This window comes from Cynocephalus volans, chromosome 8 (assembly GCF_027409185.1).
Source record: "Cynocephalus volans isolate mCynVol1 chromosome 8, mCynVol1.pri, whole genome shotgun sequence".
In the NCBI taxonomy this organism is placed as follows: Eukaryota; Metazoa; Chordata; class Mammalia; order Dermoptera; family Cynocephalidae; genus Cynocephalus; species Cynocephalus volans.
Genome location: NC_084467.1, coordinates 37,894,990 through 37,920,553, shown reverse-complemented (window position 1 = coordinate 37,920,553; position 25,564 = coordinate 37,894,990). Strand labels below are relative to the sequence as shown.

General features: G+C 44.0%; 1 protein-coding gene across 1 annotated transcript; it reads right to left on the bottom strand.

Annotated features, from left to right (window-relative positions):
* Positions 1–44: 44 nt before the first annotated feature.
* On the bottom strand, positions 45–25,504 carry RAD54L (RAD54 like). The gene is made up of 18 exons (XM_063105745.1): positions 25,496–25,504; positions 25,308–25,394; positions 23,655–23,774; positions 17,246–17,306; positions 16,417–16,552; positions 15,886–15,955; positions 15,482–15,770; positions 14,951–15,075; positions 11,294–11,444; positions 7,001–7,127; positions 5,628–5,702; positions 5,361–5,491; positions 4,734–4,844; positions 4,453–4,576; positions 4,029–4,107; positions 3,538–3,717; positions 348–511; positions 45–255 (listed from the first exon to the last, which is right to left on the bottom strand). Exons 1-18 carry the CDS (start codon positions 25,502–25,504, stop codon positions 45–47), a joined length of 2,250 nt encoding a protein of 749 aa, XP_062961815.1.
* Positions 25,505–25,564: the final 60 nt, after the last annotated feature.

Here is a 25,564-nt window from a genome sequence, read left to right as displayed (position 1 = left end):
CCCTGTCTCCTTTCTCTAACAGCTACACCCAGACCAGCTGGTTATCAGTGGAACCCCTGCTGCTCCTCATGGGAACGCTGGTGGAAGACGAAGGTGATGGCAGTGGAGGCAGCATCCCAAGCAGCCTGGAGTACCTCATCCTGGATCCCCCACTTATCAGTGCTATGGTTCCACTGAGCCAGATCTGAAGTGCAGTCAGAACCATCAGGGGGTGGCCAGACCTGGCGACTGTTGACACAACGGCGGCAGTGCAGCCTAGGGGCAGAGGACAGACCTGTGGTCACTACAGATCCCGTATCCATGCGGTACATGTAGCTCAGAGATAATGACAACAGCACTCCACCCACCTGTCATGTGTGTCACTGAGGCTAGCCTCATCCAGGGTAAACAGCTCCTTCAACTCCCCCAGAGAGAAATGTCGCTCTACATGCTGCTCTTCATCCACCACACAGCTGCTCAGTGCCTTCTTGTGGCTCTGACGCTGGAAGATCTTCTCCTCAATGGTTCCTGCCTGGAGGGGGTGGGGGGTGTGGAAGGGTGGGTCAAGGGCTTGGTTATCCCCATACAGAAGAAACTGGGAAACCCCAGGGTTGAAACTACAGTCACCCAAGAGAAGAGGAGATGAATGAAACGTAAGAGTACTGGAGCAATAACTCTGCTCAGCTGAGCCCCATTTTTCTAGTCCACCTCCAAGGAACATGACTTGTACATGTTTGTCCACCCAGGCTAGTTTCTGTACCAGTGAAGTCTCAGGGCCTGGCTAAATGTCTTCAGGATGAACTGATGTTTGTCTGCAGCAGCTTCAGACCTCCATACCAAGCCCGACTCTCATTCATTCAATAAACATTATTTGGGTGTCTCCTCTATGCCAGACCCTGTGCTAACATTACGATACAAAGAAGAATCAAATATGATCACTATCCTTGAGCTCACAGACTAGTGGGAAAGTGATACAATGATAGAAATCTGTACAGGATACCCAGGAGCCCACAAGAGAGATGGTAGAGTAGAACAGTGTTGAAAAGCTTGAAAGTAAAGATTATCCTTGAACTGAATTTTGAAAAATGAATAGATGTTTGCAAGGAAAGGCACACCCAGCATAGGAACAAAGAAAAGAAGCCTGGGCTGTTGGAGGACTGTGACAAGTTCAAGTTGACTAGCGCAGTAAGGGTTGGGACTGGGAAAGTCAGCAGAGGCCATATTTGGAGAATCTTGGATGCCAGGCTGTCCTGGCCCTGTCCTAAAAGCAAAACCTGAATTTTAGAAAGCTCATTCCGGAAGTAGTATGTGAATAATGTTTTAGAATAAGGCAAAAAAATTAAAAAAGGAAGCTCTACAATATCCAAGTGAACTTAGCAGGGGATGCATGACTGTGACCTTAGCAGGAGATGGAGGTGATTAGATTAAGGAAATTTCAAGAAGGTAAAATCAGTGATAACTGGTAGGAATCTGGTCGTTAGAAGACGAAGAACAGGGCCGGCCTGTGGCTCACTCGGGAGAGTGTGGTGCTGATAACACCAAGGCCACGGGTTCGGATCCCACATAGGGATGGCCAGTTGCTCATTGGGTGAGCATGGTGCTGACAACACCAAGTCAAGGGTTAAGATCCCCTTACCGGTCATCTTTTTAAAAAAAAAAAAAAAAAAGAAGACGAAGAATAGTCCAGTAGGAAGATTCCCAAGTTTGGGTTGGATGTATAATGGAGCCATTAAATGACAGCTGATGTATCTAAAGTGTTCAAAGAAATCCAAGTGGAAATGTAGATTAAGTGTTGGAGGGCAGTGGAAAAAGAAAAAAAGTGATGAAGATATGGATCTAGAGCTCAGATAAGAGATCTGGGTTAAAAATTTAGTCAGAGATTTGTTAATATAATTAGTGTAGGTAATCAGAGAGGCACAACCAGAGTGGAGTTTCCAAAGACAAGAGAATTTTAAGAAGGGATTAGTAGTCAACAGTGTCAAATACACAGAGGAAAAATTAAAAGTCTCTTTTGACAATCAGGAAGCCAAGAGTACATGTGAAGGCAGGTTCAGTGGCATAAGGGGTCTGATGAGTGGAAGATGAGAATTTAATCTGCAGGCCTTGGAAAAATCTGACAGTAAATGAATGGAAGGTAACCCAAGGCAGTAGCTAGAATAAGACAAAGTTGAAAAATTGCTTTTAAAGTGGGAGCTACTTGGGCATTCTTAAAGACTTCAGAAGAATAAAGGAGAAGTTGACCAATTAAGAAAGGAAAGGATGGGAAAGGGTTTACAGCAAAACTAGAAGGATGAGCCTCAAACAGGGAGGAAGGAAATTCTCTTCTTCTGAGATGAGAAAGGAAGATCAGGTGTAGAGACAGAAAAGATAGCAAGGGATGTAAGAGAATTCATGCTTTGCAGACTACATTTTCTCTATGTAGAAGACAAAGTCTCTGCAGAAAGAATGAGAGATAGGGTTAGGTAGGAAACTGGAGGGAAATTGTGAAGGTCTCAAGTGGTTTTTCAAGAAAATGAGATATGGCTCAGCCCAAAAGGAGAAAATGAATTTGTGGTAATACCTGTCTAAATTTAAAATTTAGCTGGTGTAGAAGCCAAGAACAGCTGAATGATCCAAGTGGAATGGATACTATGAAAAGAGTGGCTGAAAGGATGCACAGTGAAGATCAGTCTGGATAAAAAAGAAAGTCAAGCCAGACTAGTGGGGGGAAGAGAGGGACAGGGGACAGGTTCTAGGGACACTATGTTGAAACAAATGTAGTAGGTATGAGAGAGCCAGAAGGACAGGAAAGGAGAGTAGAATGATAGTCATTAAAGTTTTGGGTACTGGCTGGCCAGTTAGCTCTGTTGGTTAAAGCACAGCCTTATAACACCAAGGTCACAGGTTTGGATCCCCTTACTGGCCAGCTGCCAAAAAAAGTTTTGGGTACTAACAAGTTCCATAGTGTGGCCTTAGGTGTATTAGATGAGCTGGGGATGAGGTCAAGGAAACATGAAGGCCAGAGTGCTGGATAACTATATGGTCCTCGAAGTCAGCCAGGATGACTGTTAGATTTGGGAAAGAAATGAAGACTGAGCTTTCCCAAAATCATCACTGAATTAGGAACACAGCCGAGGATAGATGACTGCAGCAAGAAAAAAAAGAGGCAGTCAAATCAGACAACATGAGCTGCAAAAGAGGAACTATGGGACTGATGGTCTAAAAGTGGCAATTGAGAACTTGGAGAATGCCAATACCACTTCTTAGCCCCATGGGACTTAGAGTGTAAGATGATACAAGGCAAGAGGCACAGTAGAAATCGAGTATGAGGGAAAGCAGGTGCCTTGTGAAAAGGATGTACTGAATGAGCATCCAGATGGCACAGTAAGAAGGATTTGGAGAAATGAGGTGAAGAAAAGGGCAGTGAGAACAGAAGAATAAAGGGCTCAAGGGAAGGCCCATAGACTGGCTGCTGCTACAAGCAGAGTTGCCAAAGAGGCACTGAGAAACAATTCAAGATGGTCTTGAAGGTCTTATTCCATGACCCACCCCTACTCTGGCCACTATCACCATCCTTACAGACAGCAGGCGGTAGATATAGCAAGTCTTCTTTTGACCATCACGCCAGACCCGGGCCATGGCTTGTTCATCATTAGCTGGGTTCCAGTCAGGGTCAAACATGACCAGCCGGTTAGCCCCAATGAGATTAAGGCCACAGCCCCCAGCTTTGCTGCTCAGCATGAAGACAAAGTCAGGGCTCTGGAAAGAGAGGAAGCAGGGGAAAAAACCTTTTACAGCCTAAGCTAGGATCCTGCTCAGCCCAGCCAACTCTTCTCTTTCATGCCTCTATACTCTCATACTCAGACCAACTGTGAGGATCACAAGTTTGTCTGCCTACCAGCCAGTTTCCTAACCCATAAAGTCAGTTTCCAGCCCAGCTATCACCAACCAGCCTAACTCTACCACACCCACCAGGGAGACCCTGAAGCAGGGCCCACTTACAACATCTCTATCAACCCTTAATTCTGATGTTACTGCATTGGTGGTGCGGGGACAGGTTGTGCATTTACCGATGGACTATTGAAGCGCTCCACAACCTTGGCTCGCTTCTTAATGGACATCGTGCCATCCAGGCGGACATACAAGTACCTGAGGGGGGATCCAAAGATCAAGACGCAAGAAGAAAGCAGAGCCCCTTGAAGCCAGAGCTACTCACTGAAGGAGCTAAACTAATCACACTTGAGGCTGCTCATGCACAGCTTGAGGCCCTAAACTCCCAAAGGCAGAGGCAAGGAGCCAGGGACCAGGACTCTGTCCTGTGAGAGTACCTGAAGGCCCAGGGGATATTCTGCTTAAAGACAGAGCTAGGGCAGCATTAAGTCCTTCATATACTCACTTCTTGGCCTACATCCACCAATCAGAATACCTAATCTTCCTAGAGGAGCAGTAGGGAAGGTGTCACCCTTTTGGCAGCCTGGTTAGGCTCTTCCTTACCTTCGGGCCCGGCAGAGCTTCTCAAAGAGATCCAATGTCTGGGTATAATTGGATACCAGCACTACCTTGTCACTGCTGCGACTTCGGGTCACTGCCAGAATGTAATCAAGGACCAGCATCTTACCTGGGAAGAGCAACAACCATCAGTCCCCAACTGGCCATCCCAATGGCCCAGGATTCTTCCTTTTGTTATCCTGTCTTGAAACAGAACAGCCCTAGCACAGATGATCTCCCACCCACCCTCCTTCCACCTTTCCTCCTAAAGGTAGGAGAGGGCTCACCTGACAGCTGGGGTTCTAGAGCCTTAGTACTATAACCAGGAGGGAAGATGTCCAAGGCACCCTCAAAGCCATCATCCTCTTCCACACATTTGTCATAAATTAGAGCTGGATCTAAAAAAAACCAAAAGGCCAGCTACTTTGCTTTCTGAAGTTTCCACTTCAATGCCCACTAGAACTCCCAGAAAGCCTTCCTCAGCACCAGACTTGCTTGGTTTCCACCCTTCCAAATTCCGAAAGAGTGCAGTCAGTGCCATCTGGGACCATGGATGAACAACCTCGCTCACTAGTGTGTTCTCCCAAAAAGGAAACAATATGAGAGAGGGCAAGGTTTGTGATTTTTCTTCCTGCCCAACATTTTATATGAGCGGCTGTGTGAGCAATCACTCACACACATAGTCCTATATATCCCAAACATGGGCTGGGTAGAAGATAAGCTAAATTTTCCAAGGTAAAGGGTCTAGTTTACAAAGTCCACAATGCAGGGTGCATGTCTTGGGGAGGAGTGGAATCACATGTGCCCTCTATGAGGACTCGACAAGTTGCAGTGAAAGTCACTGGGCCACCTACAGGAGCCTACCCTCCCCTGCTCACTCTCACAGAGGACACTAGGGTATGGGCCCAACTCACGATTACAAAGCTTCTTAAGCGAGGTGATGGAAGATAGGGAAGACACACTCATCTTGCCCTCACGCAACTCTTCTGCTGGCTTGGCCTGCCTCAGAAACCTCTTGTACAACTCAGTCTGAAGGGGTGTCAGCCTGAAAAAAGGCAGCTGGGTCAGTGTGAAAAGCTAGACCACACTTTTGCCCTCTGAGGAAATCCCAGAGGAGAGCCCAGCCACACTTCAGGGGCTAAGCTTTTACCCACTCTACTCCCTTCATTTGAGTTCAGTACCTACAACAAACCACCTGCTCAATCTTCACAGGCAGATATTTAGAAAGGATATCAGATGTCCTCCGTATCAGGCACCTAAGGAAAACAGAAAGGCAAGGGGCTGGTAAAACTGCCATGCTAACTGCCAGAATAAAGACTACTACCACTCTGGGCTGGCCATTTAGCTCAATTGGTTAGAGCATGGTGCTGATAACATCAAGGTCCAGCGTTCAATCCCTGAACCAGTCAGCTGCCAAAAAAAAAAAAAAAAAAAAAAAAATTACCCCTTTGTAATATCAAATGCCAGAGACCCATCAGCCTATGGCAAAGATACGTATCAGGGTCTCAGTCATGGAAACAGAGACTTTCCAAACAGCTTTGCTTATACCAACAACTTTTTCTCTTTCCCTTCAACAGGTTGACTAGTCTCCAAGAGAACGCTTAGGTCTCCCATTGAGCATAGAGCTCTGACAGGGAAAGCAAGCTGCAAATCACTAAGTCCTTAGCAAAGTTTCTGTGTGCCTTTGTTTAAATGCCTGCTGCCACATGGCCCCAGGCTCAATGAAATTAAACCCATACCTCCTGGGCAGACCAGGAAGGATAGGGATCAGGCACCTAAGAAGTAGCTCCTAGGGTCGAGCCCGAGGCGCACTCAGGAGAGTGCGGTGCTGGGAGGGCAGCGACGCTCCCGCCGCGGGTTCGGATCCTATATAGGAATGGCCGGTGCACTCACTGGCTGAGTGCCGGTCACGAAAAGGACAAAAAAAAAAAAAAAAAAAAAAAAAAAAGAAGTAGCTCCTATGAACACACTAACTCTCTTTCCTGCCATCTAAAATTGGTAGGGAGAGATAGCCAGGCAGTTGGGAAGGGTAGGAGGACTCTTTAGGATTCAGCCCATCAAGTGTACATACCTACAACAGAGGAGTACAGAATGTACCTGCCCCTGGATTATGTGATCCCCATGGAAAAAGTAAGTCCTCTCAACCTGAGAGCCACACCCATTCTTCAGATCTACTCCTACCTGTCTAGGAACAACTTACAGGGCCTAGGAAAGGAAACCTGGTACTTTTGGTCTGAGACCGATAGACCGGAAGCTTCTGGAGTACTATATAACGCTCCAAGGGAAAGCTTAGGAAATCTGGCAGCATCAGAGAAGAGCTTCTTCAGCAGGTTGGTAAGAAGATCAAAACGAAACCATAGGGCCCAGGCCAGAAAGAAGGTAGGGACTTGGCCTGCAAGACTCCTTCATTCATTCAGTGGCCATAGTCAGAGCAAAGATCCCACTCCCTTCCTAGAATCCCAGCCCTTGAGGGCTCTACATAGACCAAGCTCCCAAAGCATTGGCCTCGGGTGGCTTGCGAGGCAATTCTGATGACCTCACTTTGGGTCATTACCTATTCACAATGCTGGTAAGTTCCCGCAGTCGCTCCTCTCCTAGCTGCCTGTCTGCCTCACTGGCAGCTGCGTCTCGACCCTTCAAAATAGGCAACTCAAAATGCTTTTTGAACTCATGGGCAGTCCCTGAACACAGGAAAGAAAAAAAAAAAAATTAAAGAATGTGGAAAAGGAATGATTTTCCCACTGCCAGTTATAGCAGACTACATTGTCACAGACCAATCTTCCTGTCGAGAACAACAAAGCTGAACAAAATATAGGCAATCTCTGTTTAGTGAATCAGAGATACTAAAGCAGTAAAGACTTGAAAGGCCAAATAGTGAGATGATAGATTAAAACCCAAATATATGATTAATTACAGTACATGTAAATGACTAAATACTCATAGTTCAATTAAAAGACAGACAGGCTAGAATTTTTTTTTTAAGTCCAACATTTGTTTATAAGAGATAAAGTAGCATATATCAGTACAACGAAGTACTGATACATACTACAATGTGGATGAACCTTGAAAACATTATGCTAAGTGAAAAGAGCCAAACACAAAAGGTCACATATTGTATGATTCCATTTATATGAAATATCCAGAATAGGCAAATCCATAAAGGCAGAAAGGAGATTGGTGATTGCCAAGGTTTAGGAGTAAGGAGGAAAAGGCAGTGACTTTTTAATGGATCCTAAGGTTTTCTTTTGGGGGTGATAAAAATGTTTTGGAACTAAACAGGGGTAGTGGTTGCACAACAATGTGAGTGTACTAAATGCCACTGAACTGCATACTTTAAAATGGTTAATTTCCCATTATGTGACTCTTACCTCAACTTAAAAAAAAAATTTTTTTTGATAAAATTCAATACCCATTTATGATAAAAACTCCTAGGAAACTAATATTAAATAGGAAAAAAGTCCTCAATCTCTGATAAAGAACATCTATAAAAAACCCAAAGCAAATATTTAATGTTTAAATTTTGAAAGCTTTCTTTTTCCCCTGAGATCAGAATAAGACCTATTGTCACCACCTCTATTCAGGACTGTAATAAAGGCTCTAACAGTGCATAAAAGAAACACACACAAAAAATGAAAAGCATATGAATTAAAATGGAAGACATAAATTGTCATTATTTGCAGATGACATGATGATGTATGCAGAAAAATCTAAAAGAATGTACAGAAATTATCTGATCAATGAATTTAGCAAGGTTTCCAGATACAAAGACTTTTCCAGATACAAAGACTATCAGCCAGCCCAGGTCAAGTCAATATACAAAAAGTCTATTGAATTTCTATTTATTACCAACAAATAATTATAAATAATAAAAACTTTAAAAGATATCACATAATTGCATAGAAAAACAGTTACATACCTATAAATAAATCTAACTAAAGATGTATATTTCTCTACAAAAAGCCATAAAAGATCATTGAGAGAAATAAAAATTAAAGTAAATAGAGGGATAGGTCATATGAACAGATTGGAAGATTCCATGTTACAAAAATATCAGATCTTTCAGAATTATCTATGGATTCAATATAGCCCAATCAAAATCCAATTAGGGGACTGGCTGGTTAGCTCAGCTAGTTAGAGCGCAGCCTTATAACACCAAGGTCATGGGTTCAGATCCCCACAGCAGTCAGCCACAAAAAAAAAAAAGGAAAGAAAAAAAATCCAATTGGGTTTTTTAAAAAATTTTTGTCAGGGAGAGGGGAGATGAGTGAGAGGGGTGCAAATTGCAAATTGACAAAGCTGGTTCTAAAACTACATGAGAATGCAAAGGGCCAAAAATATCCAGGATAATGTTAAGGAATAAAAATATAGTTGGAAGACTCACACTAATGGATATCAAGACTTATAATTAAGCAACAGTTATTAAGGCAGAGAAGTACTGACACAAATAGACCAGTGGAACAGGATAGAGTCCATAAATAAAGCAAAACATATACGCACTTTTGACATGAAGAAGGCAGCAAGCAAAGCAATGAAGAAAAGACAGTCATTTCAATAAATGGTGCTGGGTTAGTCAGATATCCATAGGAAAAAGATGAATCTTGATCTCCACCTCATATCATATATAAAAATTAATATAAGATGAATTACAGATTTTAATGTGAAAGATAAAACAATAAAGCTTCTTCCAACACCTTTTCATTAAAAACATTCAACAAACTAGGAACAGAATATCTTTTTTTTTTTTTTTGGCAGCTGGCTGATATGAGGATTTGAACCCTTGACCTTGCTATTAAAACACCACACTCTAACCAAGGTATCTTCAACTAAGTACAGTTATCATATGACAGCAATTCCACTCCTAGGTATACACTCAAGAGAAATGAAAACATGCCCACGGACAAACTTGTATATGAATGTTTACAGCAGCATAGTTCATAATAGCCAAAAGGTGGAAATAACCCAAATATCCGTTGACTGATGAATGGATAAACAAAATGTTTAAGAATGGGCAAAAGACAAGGTCAGGTACTTCACAAAAGAGAATGTCCAAATGGCCAATGAACATATTTAAAGATGTCTGGCTTTATTCATCATTAGGTAAATGCAATGAGATAGCACTAACCACCCACCAGAATGACTAAAATTAAAAAAGAAAAAGACAAATATTGGTGATGACATAGAGCAAGATTGGCAAACTATAGCCATGGCTAGCCACCTCTTTCTATAAATAAAGTTTTATTAAAACACAGCCATGCCCATTCATTTACCTATTATTTATGGCTGTTTTCATGATACAACAGCAGAGTTGAGTAGTTATGACAGAGACAGCCTAAAATACTTACTCTCTAGCCCTTTAAGAAAAAGTCTGTTGACCCCTGATATAGAGACACTGGATTTCTTATACATTGCTGGCACAATCACTTTGAAAAACTGGAGTATCTACTAGAGCAGAAGATATGTATAACATATGACCGAGCAATTCCACTCTTAGGAAAAATGTATACTTACCAACAGAAATGCATACTACGCTCATGTAAAGACATACGAGAATATCCACAGCATCATTATTCAAACGAATAAAAAACTGGAAACAACAATTGTCTATCAACAGTAGAATAAATAAACTCTGGGGCTGGCCCGTGCCTCACTCGGGAGAGTGCGGTGCTGATAACACCAAGGCCATGGGTTTGGATCCCTGTATAGGGATGGCCGGTTAGCTCACTTGGGAGAGCGGGGTGCTGACAACACCAAGGCAAGGGTTAAGATCTCCTTACAAGTCATCTTTTAAAAATAAATAAATAAATAAATAAATAGATTCTGATATATTCATACCACAGAATAGTACGCAACAATGAAAATGAATGAACTACTGCTACACACAACATGGATGAATTTTGTAAACATAATGCTGAACAAAAAAAACCTGATGCAAAGGAATATATTGAGTTCAAAAATAGGCAAAACCAATCTATAGTGTCAGGAGAATGTTTACTTCTAGGGTGAAAGAAGAGGGTAGTGATCAGGAGGGGCTGCTGAGATGGCGGTGGTAACTGATCTGGTGGTGGTTACACAAATATGGTCACTTTGTGATAATCCTGCCACTCACTAGTTCTCTGTCTAAAGTTATTCTCCCGAGCACTGGCATGTTGGTGTGGTACTAATGAACCCTTCCACAAATATTTATGTATGAGAATTGCCCAAATGATGGTTGCCAGGCACTGGAGGGGAAGGAGAATGGGGAGTTGTTATTTAACGGGTAGAGTTTCAGTTTTACATGATGAAAAAATTCTGATGATGGACAGTGGTGATGGCTGCACAATACTATGAGTGTACTTAATACAGCGTAACTGTACACTTAAAAATGGCTAATGGGCTGGCCGGTTAGCTCAGTTGGTTAGAGCACGGTGTTATAACACCAAGGTGAAGGGTTCAGATCTCCATACCAGCCAGCTGCCAGGAAAAAAAAGAGAGAGAGAGAGAGAAATGGTTACATGGTTTAAAAAAAAACAACAAAAAACTGCCCAAGACAGAGTCTGCTCTAAGGCCAAAGTTCTTCTAAGGGAGCTAAGATGTGGGGAGTAAAAATGCCTGGGGTAATATTTCCATCCTCAGCTCATACTGACACCATCCCCTGGATAGGCCCCTGCCACCTCTATAGTGGAAAAATGGCCAAAGTGGCTCAGCAGAGCCAAGGTCCTCCAATGACTTTGCTACACCCTGACATAGAAGCCTTCCTATGGGTGCCTCGTGACCCACACATAACTAGCATTCTCTCCTCAGCTGGAATTACACTCCCAAAGACTAGGCAGGCTCCTTTCCAATGGGGCAGACAAGATTGGATTCTTACCCAGGATGCCTGAATTAACAAAATGTACCAAGCTGAAATACTCAAGCAGATCATTCTGGATGGGGGTTCCAGAGATAAGCACCCGCCGGCTGGTGTTCAAGCTGTCCAGGGCCTGATAAGTCTGATTCTCAGAGTTCTTGAGCCTGTGTCCCTGCAAAGGAATTAATTCTCATGGTAAGATGTGGCATCCCTATATAGTATCAAAGTCTGTGTAGACAGAAAAAGAGGAGTCACAAACATTACAAGTCCTGGGGCCTTGGGAACTAAGCAGGGGGCAGCATGAGAGAGAATTCACCCCCTTGCATGGGGAGATATATCAGCCTCAAAAGATAGGCCTTCAGTTGCTAGATCAGTGCTGTATCGATAAAGCAAGGATTCCCTCTGTTCCCTCCCATTCCTTAGCCTGCTCCAACCTCCAGAGCCTTGGCAGCCCACCTATCCTCTTCAGAGATCATGTGGTCATGTTATTGACCCATGCTTTCAGGGAGTCCTCCCTCTCCACCAACCTAACCACCCTAGAACCTTCTGAGCCAGATGCCTTCCATATTAGCCTGCAGGCCTTGTCTTAGTGTCAGTGTTAAAGGGACTTGGCCCAGGCTCCTCCTTCCACCAGAATCCACACAGCTGGTATATATCTAAAGAGTCTCCGTCTAACTCCCTTCACATCCCTTCCCCAATTCCTATTCTCCCTGTCCCCCCACCCCTCCATACACCTCTGTTACCTCTCTCTTTTAAGCTTTTTTGAAGAAAATGGTAAAGGACCCTACCACGTTCCCTCTTTCTCCGAGAACCACATGGACAAGATCGGGCCTGTGCCTTTTCTATATCCAGCCCCCACATATATCAGCAAGGCACATAATATTCAACCAGCAGTGACAGAATGAGTAAATAAACCAGGCTTGCTTCCTTCTGGTCAGCCTTTGACAATGCAATTAAACACGGACCCTCCACTGACTCTCCCTTCTACAGGATCAAGTCCAAGCTCTCACAGCTCATTAGCTTAGCCTTCAAAGCCCTTCTCAACAAGGCCCCAGGTAACTTCTCTGATACTAACCAGGAAGCCTTACCTCCTTGTCACCCCTAATGCTGGATTTCTTTGTCTCTTTGCCCATGTCACTTCTCTGCCTAGAGCTCTCTTCCACAGCAAATTCCTCAAATGTCACCTCCTATGCAAAGCCTTCCTAAGTGACCCCAGGCTGTTCTCTGTGCTCCTATGGGACTATGTGCATAATGGCTGCTAATATATTTAACCCTTTTAATGTGCCATGCACTACACTAAGCCCTTTACCTATATTCTCTTTTATAATCCACACCAAGAGGAAATTATAATACTCATTTTAGAAATGAAGAAACTGAGGTTCAGAGAGGTGAAGAGTTATACAAGATCACGCTGGTAGAAAGTAGAAGAGATGGGATTTGGACTCAGATCCACATAACTCCAAAGTCAGAGCACCGTAATGCTCTGCCTCTCATCCACTGCTATAGATACTAGAGTATGTATCACACTCGACTTTATCTTCTCAACCAGGCATGAACTTCTTAAGGCAGAGACCATGTCAGATTCACCTTTATAATTTCAGTGTATAGGACAGAGCCATGCACAGAGTACTGCTCAGTGAATGTTACTTGAATGAAAGAATGAATCAATGGCCAACAGTAATAAACATAGAATTTTAAATTTTTAAAAATTACTGGAGGTTTCAAGCACTAGCCCTAAAACAGAAGGCTGAGACATCTGAGCTAAAGAAGGAAATGAGACTTGAAACTTGTGAGGAAATTACCCAAAAGGTCTTAAGGAAATGGGCATCGACAACTGGGGTCCCTCTAAACTGAAGCTCCCTGAGGGAAGGCATCATAGGATCCCCAGGGCCTGACATGTAACAGGCACTTAATAGATAACCCAGCAAATGAACTGGGCTGCCACACTACCTCCGTGGCCTCTGCAGAAGGGAAAGACAATCCCAGATCCCTCTTTAACCAGTCACTGAGGCTGTAGACCCAGCTCCTGCCACCATCATCCACGGATTTTTAAAACACAAACTCTGGCATCTCAGCAAATGAAATATTTAGACAGATGAAAAGTTGTCATGGCTCTTCTTTATAAGCTGCTGCTGAATTTCTGATCAGGGGGAGTACTCAGCTTATCCCTTTTAAAAATAAAAAATGATACCTAGATTAAATACAAACACTTCTCCCTTTCTGAAACATGAGACCTACGAGTAGCATTCGTGTATTTTATGCATTTCCCCAACATCTCTCATCTGGCTTGCTTTGTGTTCCAGAACTTGTGAAGGAACATACGTGGGTCTGGATGAGGTACACAGGGATAGTCTTTCCATACCTGAGCCTACTTTCTTCCTACACCAAGCTTTGGGTTGCATCCAAGGCAGTAGGGATAGAAGAAATCCAGGATTTAGAATTTCAGACCTAGATTCAAGTTCCAGCTGCAGTGACACAAGAGGCAGCTGGGTCCTTGTGCCCTGCACAGTGTCTGCTGTCATGCATACCGCAACCTCAACCCACTAAATCCCTTACTCCCACCAGTAAGAACAGCCCATCAGGGTATTAGTAGTTTGCAGACATGCCAAACCATGACTGCCTTTTCACAAGCACAAAAGTGCAACTGGGAAACAGCTCACAGCTAGCAAGCATGGTACCCAAAAGCAAGCTTTTCTCCTCTGTCCCCTCCCTAAAGACCCTCAGATACTGGGCTAATCTATAGTCCACAGAGCACAGTCAAGACTGCCACTCAGTTGACAGATGGTGCCAAGTCTTTCAGCCGCTTCTCTCTGTAAGAGCCCTAGGGATATATAGAGTGACCTTGACTCTCCCAAGACATGCAAACAATGCCTGCAGCCTCAGAGTAGCCAATCCCACTGGAGTCCTGGAAAATTCTCTATAGTAGGAAGCTCCCAGCCACCCTCACTACTTTCTAAGTACTAGCATCTCTACCACCATTCAGGCATACTGGAAAAAGCCAGGAAGTGACTACCCCCATATTTCGTTTAGTCCAGAGAGAAGGGACAGGGAGTCAACACAAACCACACAAGGTGGATGGACTGTCCACACTGGGCTTTCTTATCTCTGTGCTTTTGTTCATGAGAGAACCCCTAGCCTAGAATAAAAATCAGAGCTGACGTTTACCAAGGCCTTATGACATACCAGGCACTGTCATAAGAGCTTTCCCTCAATCACCTCATTTAATCCTCACATAATCTATGAGGCAGGTATTATCACCCCATTTTACTGATTCAGAAACAGAGGCTCAGGCAGTTGAGTAACTTGTCCAACATCACACTACTGGTAAGTGACTGACTCTAGAAACTGTTCCCCTAAACACTGAGCCATGTCCCTCCACCCATCCAAATCCCTCTCCTACCATCCTTCAAGGTCCTTCTTTGGTCTAGGAATAATATCTAGAGGCAACAAAATCAATCAGCCCACAGCACCTCACTCTCCTCAGAATTCCAAGCACTGTTTAATCCTCTTTTGGCAGGCCGGTATCAGAGGCTCTCCCTCTCACTTGTCTCCTGTCCAAGGCAGCATCCTCTGTCCTCCGCATTCCCCAGTGACTAGTATAACCCTTGGATGGCAGTGCTCAGTGAGGAGACTTTGACAGAATTTCTCCTACCACCCAGACTGCTGAGAGTCAAGTACCTCATCACATATGACCAGTCCAACACTTCCTTTCTGGAGTACTCCAACATGAAGACGGAAGGTCTCATAGGAAATGATGAGGATGGGAGAAGGCACTCTGGCCCCACGCTGGTTCATGAATCCTTCTACAACAGAAAAGGTGTCAAGGGAACAAACCTGAATATCTTTTTTTTTTTTTGACCAGTAAGGGGATAGCAACCCTCGGCACGGTGTGGGCTGCACCACACTCAGCTAGTGAGCGCACTGGCCATCCTTATATAGGATCTGAACCCACGGCCTCGGTGCTACCCGTGCCACACTCTCCCGAGTGAGCCACGGGGCCGGCCCAAACCTGAATAACTTAAAGAGAAAAACAGTTTGACAGTCCTTTAATTTAAACTGGAAATAACCAACTTATTTCAACTATTTTCAATGGGAATCCTCTTCTTCTCTTTTACCCCTGCATTGCCTTTAGTGGTATGCACATACACATAAGAAAGCAAGCAACAGGCTGGGTAGAAAAGAGCAGCCATCTTTGTTAAGGCTCCATACCCAGCTTTTGGTCTATCTCGTCCTTAGATCCTCCATCGATGGCCAGAGGTTGGATCCTCCCTCCAAGCCATTTCCCAACCTCATTGTACCAGTTCTTCACCAGGCTGGAGGGCGACACCACCACCGCCTTGTCAATTTCTGGCTTGCACTCTGGACTCTGGCGCAGAAGTGTCCACATCAACGTGATGCACTGCAGTGTCTTTCCCAGGCCCATCTCATCAGCCATGATGCAGCCATGGCTGCCAGGGATGCGCCGACTGGTGACACACTCCCACAGGAACTTCACTCCCTGGGAAATAATGGCATTGAGTCCACTTTGGCATCCACATTGTGGCTGCCCCAGGGATGTCAGTCTTCTAGGTTCAGCCCCTAGCCCACATCTCATTCCGCTCACCCTCATTTACCTCTCTCTGATGAGGCCGCAAAATTTTACTGAGAATAGGATCAACAACCACATGGACAGGGAGTTTTTCCCTGAGAAAACACAGCAAAGAAAACATGGTGCTCAGACACGGGCAAGGGCACACCCTCAGGAAGTCGTGTCCTGCTGATCCAGAATCACCAGAGGCAGCTGCCTAAGAGGACTTTCTTGGCCTGGTAACCAAACCATAGCAAGTTCCTACTGCCCTAGGAGTTAGAAAGTTAGAAGAGGGGGATAGGTTCCCTATGTCATCACATCAATCACTCCACCTCCCCTGAAAGAACATGGTAGGAGTGGGGTGAGGAACCCCCCAAATGGACATGAACACACGCTCTTCCCCAGGCACCCTCCTTCCCCAACTCCCTACTCTGTAGGTGATGCAGCAGTCATGACAGCTTTTTGAAAACATATGCCAATTTCAAAGAGAAATCACACTAAAATACCCCCACCCTCCCAGGCATGTGCACTTACTTACAGAGGACCAGAACTGCTCAAGAAATACCAATGCACATACTTGTCAAGCTTCAGCTGGTCATGGGCACTCAGCGGAGGAGGCTCGTACAGAACCAAGGCACCTTCTTCCATGGGGTCATGGAGGGCCCGGCGGACCCCAGCCCTTTTCAGGCCCAATGCCCGACAACCCAGAGGACCTAGAAATCAACAGTCAATCTGTTACTTGAGCCTCTATGTTCAGGAGTTCCAGCAGACCCAGCTCAATACATGTCCTTCACATAACCCTCCCGGAGCTTCCATATGACCTCTTCCCTCCCAGAACTCCTCCAAACCAGGTTTGGGCACCTCTACCTGACCATTATCCCATTCTGACTCAGATCAGAGCTTTTCGCATTTCATTTCTCCCATTAAACTACAAACTTCTGGAGGGCCAGGTCTTGTTCATCTCAGCTCAAGTCAATCCTGGGAAGGTCTGAAATCTTAAAGAGGGTCTTTCATGTCTGAGACTTCTTGAGATTTGGCTTCCTCCCTCCCCAGCCTCAGATGTAGCAAAATGCTGTGCCCTACATAAAACAGGGAAAAACTTTCTGCAAACTAGTCCTCCCATACAGTCAATCTCCCAAAGGAGATGCTACTGAATACACTCAGACTAAAGGAAACCTGGTTCTATCAGCCACCTCGGGCCACCAGGAGCTTCCTTAGCACTTGCTGAGGCTAACACAGCTGTCACACAGGCCTCAGGAGAGTTACCCTAAACACAGCCACTGTATTTTAGCTGGCCTGGCATCTTCAATTCCCAGCTAAGCTTGTATTTACAAAAGCAGAGGTTTTTAATCTATTCAGGCACATTCACACATGACTGATCCAAAAAACAGAAGTCACCATTTTACCTTGATAATTTGGAATGGGGACTTTGAAAGGCTTTGACAAAATGCTTCGAATAAATGCTTCCTAAAAAGAAAGGAGAAAGAGGGATTCAGGACTAATGCAAAATGTTCTGGGACAATATTGTTATGATATGCTCCACATTAGGTTTTATAGAACAGCTTCCATCTTGGGCCGACCCCATGGCTCACTTGGGAGAGTGCAGTGCTGGGAGCGCAGGTTCGGATCCTATATAGGAATGGCCAGTGTGCTCACTGGCCGAGTGCAGTGCGGACGACACCAAGCCAAGGGTTGCGATCCCCTTACCGGTCACAAAAAAAAAAAAAAAGAACAGCTTCCATCTTTGAGGAAGGCTCTGTCAATACCCAGCCTCAGTCAACCATGAGACTCAGAAAGCATTCACTCATGAAAGACCATGCCAGCGAGGACAACTGGCTCTTCCCTAGGGTACAGCACCTTGAGAAGCAAGCACCACAAGCTTACCCAACCCAGTACCTACAAGGAACTCCAAGATCTGGTGTAACCACTGTCCTCCTATAGGCTACATGTTCCCAAGTATATCCTACTATTTTTTTTTGCCACAATATTTCTACCTACTGCATCTAGTCCTCACATCAATTCCCAGATCAGCTTCATTGGAAACTAAACAGCTCATCAAAGCGTAGTAGTAATAAGAGTAATAGGAGCAGTAGTATTATTAAAATAATGATAATATTAACAGCAAAAACGACAATAATAATGATGGCTAACAATGTATGCTAGACACAGACCTAAAGCTCTTGCATTCCTGTTACCATTTAATACTCACTAACAGCCCTATAAGGTCCACATAACTGGCATTCCCATTGTACAGATGAGCAAACTGAGGCTCAGAGAAGTTAAATCACCTTCTCAAGTCACACATCCATCATAGATGTAGGACTTTCCTGATCCTGGGCCCTTACTTGTAACCAGTGGGCAATGCGGCCTCCAACCCAACCTGTTTGAGTATAGCCATACTCAGCTCAGAGCCAGCAGCTTCCTGTTCATGGAAGACACAAGAGAGGGGACAACATGAGAGGGACCTGAGTAGGGCAAGCCCATCACCAAGAAAAAGCAAGTGGGACAAGGGTGACAGGAAGTAGTACATACAGGTCCTAGAGAGGTAGCTTTGGTGCCTCACCTAGGGCCTGAAGGAAGCCTCTGTACCAGCACTTCAGCTTGAAATCAGCACTCTTCTATGGCGTGTGAGGCCGGGACGGGGGCACAGGAGGAGGCAGGGGAGTTAACACTGAGCTAACTCTGATGATTCCTATGAAAGTTCTAGTCCATACACACCTGAGCCCTTTGGGAGATTACAACAGCCTGTGAACCTCAACAAAACCAGAGCTGGTATCCAAAACAGCAAGGAGAAACCAAGAGTAGAGACACTAAAGGTAGTTTTAATGGGAATACATCAGTGGAAAAAGCAGTAACGAAAAAAGACTCAGGTCAAGAGTTCAGATTGGGCTTGTCAGTTAGTTTAGCCGGTTACAGCACAGACTTATAACACCAACGTCATGGTTTCAGAGCCCCTTACCAACCAGCCACCAAAAAAAGAAAAAAAAAACCCAACTCCCTTCTAGCAAAAAGATAGATCAAGCCTGTCTTGCCCTGAAATTTTTAGCTTTGTATTCTTCACACATACAGATCATCATAAATTTCTACAAACTCAATGTACACTAAATAGGAAAAAATGTAATGAATATTTTTTTGTAATCTATTGAAAGATAGAAAAAGAATGTGGAGGAATGAACTTCATTATCACACTAAATAACAAGACAAGGTCAAGGTTGGAGAAAGATCTGAATCCTTTGTTTATTCACACATTTCTTGGCAACTGAATAAAATCTTTTATTGATGGGCCGGCCCGAGGCTCACTTGGGAGAGTGTGGTGCTGAGAACACCAAGGCCACAGGTTCGGATCCCTATATAGGGATGGCCGGTTAGCTCACTTGGGAGAGCGTGGTGCTGACAACACCAAGTCAAGGGTTAAGATCCCTTTACCGGTCACCTTTAAAAAAAAAAAAAATCTTTTATTGACTATTATTAATTAGCACGATTATTATAATTATGAGTAGCAATGATAGTCATCATGAAAGATAGTAACAAAAAACTAATCTTAAGTTTAACGAGAGGAAAAAGAAGGAGATGGACTCTAATTTTCTTTCTAATTTGGCATCAATTCTAAAATGAAAATATTATTTTTAAGACTATCATTATAAGAGGCTAGATTTGAGGCTCCAAGTAGCCAAGAATTTATGCTCCAAATTTAGAAAGCAAGACTTTCAATAGAACCCAGGAGTCATAGGTTCTGGAGGGAGAACTACGGGCTTGTGTGACTGGCAAGGAAAAATGTGAGGATCCCTGGACAAAAACATCTGAAGCCATGGCCTGCAAGATTTGGAAGGGCCAGCCTTTGGGGATCTAGCCTGGTAATACTCACCAGACTGTGGTAGAGGCAGGGCAGAGAGAGTATACTCTCATTTTTTATTCATTTAGTTACTGATAACTCATACCATCCTTTCCTTCTGATAGGAGAGGGAGAGCATCCCTCCTTCCCACCAAGGCCAAAGCTTCCCATTTCCAGACAGATTCACTCTATTGGTTATGCCTAATCTCTTCTGTATCTCAGCCTCTCTCTCTACTAGCTCTTTCCCACCAGCATTTAAAATATGCTTAACTCTCTCCTACTTTAAAAACAAAAATTCCTTTGATCCCTTATCTCCTGCCCTTCACAGGCAAACAAGAGTTGTCTGTCTCCTCTTCCTTACTTCACACTTCTCCTATCTGTCTTCTGCCCCATCAACTCCTCCGAAATAACTCTGGCCAAGATGACCAATGGCCTAATGAATATGTTTCTATCCTTATCTTACTTGATGAAGCGGGCTACTCCTTCTGTTCAAACGTTCTCTTCCCTTGACTTCCAAGACACTGCTCTCCCACTATTCCAGCTCTCTGGGATCTCATGCTCAGCCCCCTAGCGGGTTCTTCTTCCTCTGCCTAACCCCTTTAAAAGTCAGTGCTCACAAAAACAAAAAACAAAGTCAGTGCTCCTCAGGGCGGAGGATTTAGCTCTCAGTTCTTCTGACTACACACTCACCCTGACACTCCAATACACTTCCAAAGTGTCAAATATCTCTATGCTAATGACACTCCCATATTTCCAGTCCATACCTCACTCCTAGGCTCTACATCCACATTTGCAAATGTCTCTAATCCTAGATACCCTACAGGCACTTCAAACACATATTTAAGGCCAAAGTCCTCATCTCCAAGGCTGCACTATGATTTTCATGAGCCCTAGGCACTGTTGCCTTTTGGGCCTCTTCCTCCACAAATATATATATATATTTTTTTCTTCCTCCACAAAAAAAAAAAAAAAAAAGTATGTGTGTGTGTGTGTGTGTGTGTGTGTGTGAGACTGTGTTAGTATAAAGACATATAATCCAGGCTGAATTCATTACTATGTGCTTCTTTTTCTTCTGATTTTAAAAGGAATTAAAGGCCCATCATAGCTGTCTAACTCCAGTGCCACCTCTAGCTCACCAGGAAGAAGAAAGGAGGGTAAGTAAGGGGGTTTCAATACCATGGCTCACACAAAGCAGATCGCCTGCAAAACCACCAGTGTAAAAGCACCCAAGAAAACAGCTACAAAAGCTGCTTGTAAGAGTGTGCCCTCTACTGGAAAGTTGGAGAAATGTCATTATAGGCCTGGTACCTGGCACTCCCTGGAATTAGACGTTATTAGAAGTCCAGCAAACTCCTCTTCCAGGGCTGGTCGTGGTTCACTCGGGAGAGTGTGGTGCTCATAACACGAAGGCCATGGGTTCAGATCCCATATAGAGATGGCCAGTTAGCTCACTGGGTGAGCATGGTGCTGACAACACCAAGTCAAGGGTTAAGATCCCCTTACTGGTCATCTTTTTTAAAAGGGGGGGAAAAAAAAACTCCTCTTCCAGCATCTGGTGTGAGAAATTGCTCAGGACTTCAAAACAGATATTTGCTTCCAGAGCACAGCTATTTGTGCTTTGCAGGAGGTAAGTGAGGCCTAACTCGTTGGCCTTTTTTAGGACACCAACCTATGTGCTATCCATGCCAAATATGTAACAATTATGCTAAAAGATATCCAGCAGCACACTGCTTAGGAACATACTTAAGAACATACTTAAGAATCCACTATGAGGCTGGTCAGTCAGCTCAGCAGGTTAGTGTGCAGCCTTGTAACACCAAGGTCAAGGGTTCGGATCCACAAAAAGAAGCCACTATGATGGGAAACATTTCATTCGCAAAAAAAAAAAAAAAATTCTCTTCTTTCTGTTACTGTTAGTTCTGAATGTTATATATTTTCTTCCGTGGGGTCAAAAGGTATGTAAGCATATGTTTGTGAGTGGAAAAATAGGAGACAAAAATCAGGTCTTGGCAGTGTTTCCATCTTCATTTGTGTGTAAATTTTTAATAAAAATTCAGGGACAAAAAGCATTAAAGCAAGTCAAAATGTTTCAGTGAGCAATTTTCAGCAGTTCAACTTTATAACAATTATAGATTGTTCAATTTTTCTGGACAATGCCATCATTTAGATTTTTTTTTAAGTAAGTGAATTTCTTACTGATGGAAACTACATGGTGTTTGTAGCATTTTTATCATACAGTACATTCCATCCATTCATTGTTCTTTTCTGAGTTTTCCTACATGTAAATACACGTTTTTAATGTTCTTTGTCTTCTGTAAGTTTGCTATTAAAATACATTAAACTATTTAAAAAAAATAAATTAAAACATTTTGTGGGCCCCTAAAAGCATCACGGGCCCCATGACCGTGGTACCTGCTTGTCTCCCTCCTACCAAATGCTATTGCTCCTCTACGGTTCCTATCTCAGTAAAAGACACCGCCACCCGTCTACCTTGCCCAAGTCTGAAATCTCAACTCCATGTTTAATTTTCCCTTTTCCCACATGTAATCAGTCCAAAGTCTTTCCATTTGTAAGCCTTAAGTATATCTCAAATCCACCTACTTCTTCCCATCTCCACGCCCCTAACACTCAAGTCCAGGCCACAATCCTTTCTTTCGTGGATACCTGAAATAGCTTTCTCGCTGGTTTCCCTATTTCCAATCTCTCCTCCTCCAATGTATTTTCTACACTGCTATTCCTCCCTCTCCCATTTAAAACACTTCAAAAGCCTATCAGTGGCCTTAGAATAAAGTTCAGACTCTCACAGCTTGGCTTACAAATGGCCTTCCACTCCTGGTCTCTGCACAGCTCTCCAACTCTCATCTCTCACCACTCCCCTGATCCCCCACATTCCCAAACAATCCAGCCATACAAACCCTTTTTAGGACCTGTCTCACTCTCTTGCTGCCAGGCTTTCACACAGGTTGTTCCTTTTACCTAGAATATTTCCTACTCCCTTCACCTGGCTAACTCCTCATATCGTTCAGGACTTAACTTAATCAGTGTGGCCCTTGGGTTAAGGTCTTGCCCATCCTCCAGACCATTAGACCCCTCTGCTGTGTACACCCACCACAACTGCACTTATGTCATGTTGTTACTTGGGACAACATGAACAAATCCTGAGTGAAAACTGTCCCAAAGGACTATATGCCATTTCAACACCATTTTTTAAAGTTCAAAAAAACAATTTATTACTTATTTTATATAATGAATTATATACATATGGTAAAACTATTACAAAAAGTAGGGGATGAGGAACACAATTCAGGATAGTAGTTACCTCTGGGGATGGGAAAAGGGATGATGGCTTTGACCTTGATGATGGGTTCACAGGTGTTTATTTTGTGTGTTATAACTCACATGTTACATATATTCTTTTGAATTTATCAAATGTTGTATAAAAATGTTTTTAAATGTTTGCTGAATGCACAAATGACTTAATTACATATTCCTATCAACATATTCACATTTTTCCTTCAAAATGTTCCTCAGAAAGCTTGGTGGAAAAAGCTCTGGAGCAAGGAAGATCTGCTCCACCCACTGCCTACTCTGTAAGAACCTACTCTGGTGATGATTAAGTTTGACTTTATTAGAGGAAACACAGGACTCTGGTACTCCTTAAAGTCATGCACAGAGTCAGAGACTGAACTGGCATCCTGCTTTCAACATCCTGCCATAGCCTTAACCCTCTTCTCTACCCTTGTTTTCTAAGGAATCTGAGCCACCTGAGATTTGGTGCCCACACAGCTATAAACAAGGGAAGAGTCCAAGTCAGGCACACATCTCTAAGCAGGCCACAGCAACTGTGGGGAGGCCCAAAGCCCTCACCAGTGTCTGTCTGCTGGCCACTCTGTAGAGCACTGAGGGAGTCCACGGGGCAGGAGTCTACCTAGGCAAAAGGACTAGGCACACACATACACAGGCAAGTTGCAGTTCTAACTTACATGTTGACTGCTGTCCAGACAGGGTGATCGATTGGATAGCTGAGTCAGAGGTTTCCGAAAAGGAGACAGGAAACACTCCTTGATCTGGGTCTCACTGCTGGATTTTCGTTTCTTAGGAGTCTAGGAGACAGAATTGGGAAAGCTGAAGTCTGGAAGACCATGGAGATCTCCATAATGGCAACTAGCATTTAAAGTGTTTATTAAGTGCAGGCACTATGCTAAACTCTCCACGTGTGTTATCCTGTATCATCTTCACAGTAACCCTATGATATTTGTTTATGATTATCCTTATTTAATAGGAGAGAAAGTTGGAGCTTAATGAGGTTAAATAATGTGCCTGAATTGGGGGGGGTGCAGGGGGGGAATGGAAGAAGTGAATGAAGTGGGCCTGTAAAGAGCAAGCCCACCAACAGCTTGGCCCCAAATCTTCACTCCAAAAGCTCCAAAGGGAATGGCCAGTTAGCTCAGTTGGTTATAGCAGGGTGCTGATAACACCAAGGTCCAGGGTTTGATCCCTGTACCAGCCATCTGCCAAAAAAGAAGCTCTAAGGAATGACTGAACAACCAAATGCTTCCCTCTCTGAATTTCCCAAGGGAGGGACAAGAGTACAGCTGTCCCCAAGTCCCAGGCCACTGAGGTCACTCCCCACTCAATCCACGATGAGGACACTAGCATGAAAGCATTTTCAGGGGAATCAACAACAGACAGCACCATCATTCATGACCCAGCTGCAGAAAACACTGTCCCAAGTTCAAGTCTGACACCAATGTAAGTGGCATGGGGCAGTCGATGTGCCTCCTTCACAGGTAGAGGAGGCCCCTGCACACCAGCAGTGCAACTACAGAGCAAGCCCCACCAAGCCATCTGGCAATAACCCACTTGTACCAGTTTGCCAAGTTATCTGAAGCTCCAGTGATCCTGTAAGACACACCTGAAACAAACACCAGGCCCCCTTTCCTTCTCTACGTGCCTTTACTCACACACTGCCCCTTCCAAAAAGTGCCTTCTAGTCCTTCCTTGGCTGATCCTTTCCTCCAAAACTCTAGTGGCCAGACCCCTGCTTCTTGAAGTGCTCTCTCTCTCTGAAGTACTTGCTGCATTGTCCCATTTATTTTGGTTTACATAGGTCCCGTCCACGGCCAGACCCAGCAAGCGTACAAAACAGGGAGCAGAGTACAGAGCCCAGTCCAAAGTAGAACATACTGTACTTAAGTATGAGCAGAGATTGGAAGGACATCACCCTTCAGCTCTGCACCCAAGTGTGTTTAGGATTCTAAGGTAGGCTCAGAACACTCTACTGTTCTGTGACACTGGGGACAAAGAGCAAAAGAGCAGACTGCTAATTACCGTTGTAGAGCCCTTTTTTTCCCCAAAGGAGTCAAAGAGCCCAACTTAACTTGTTCTTTTGCTTTGGAATACCCCTTTCCACAAGGAAAACTGAGGCTATATTAGCTCCTAGTGACTGCCTTGAGAACAAAGATTGTATTCACCTTGTTCAATGCCTAGCATATAGTAATCACTCATTAAAAGTTTATTGAACATATGAAAGAGGCTTCTGGAGGTGACTGTGTAATCCCAGAAACCAAGTCCAGGCTTCCCTTCCACCCAAACAGCTCTGCATCCCCACCTTCCCCAACCCCTTGAGTTCTCACCACTGCCCCAGGCTGCCAATCTTCATCATCAGAGGATCTGCCTTCTGGTTTTCTCTTGGCCAGCTGGCTGGGAGCTAAGCTCCTCCTCTGTAAGGGGAGAAATGGAAAACTGAGCACCTAGGGGGATTCTGTAGCCTAAGTTCATTAGACCAAGATATAGGGCTACTCTCAGTATTCCCTGGGCCTACACTTACCATCCTGGGCCCAGAAGTATAAAATGTCAAGTACCCATCATCCAAAGGTCAAAGGCACCCAGG

Excerpts from the sequence above, each read along its gene's own strand:
- RAD54L (XM_063105745.1), bottom strand. Across the intron at positions 4,577-4,733 it reads TCTAGAACCCCAGCTGTCAG|GTAAGATGCTGGTCCTTGAT; the intron begins GTGAGCCCTCTC and ends TGCTCTTCCCAG. Across the intron at positions 3,718-4,028 it reads AGCGCTTCAATAGTCCATCG|AGCCCTGACTTTGTCTTCAT; the intron begins GTAAATGCACAA and ends CTCTCTTTCCAG.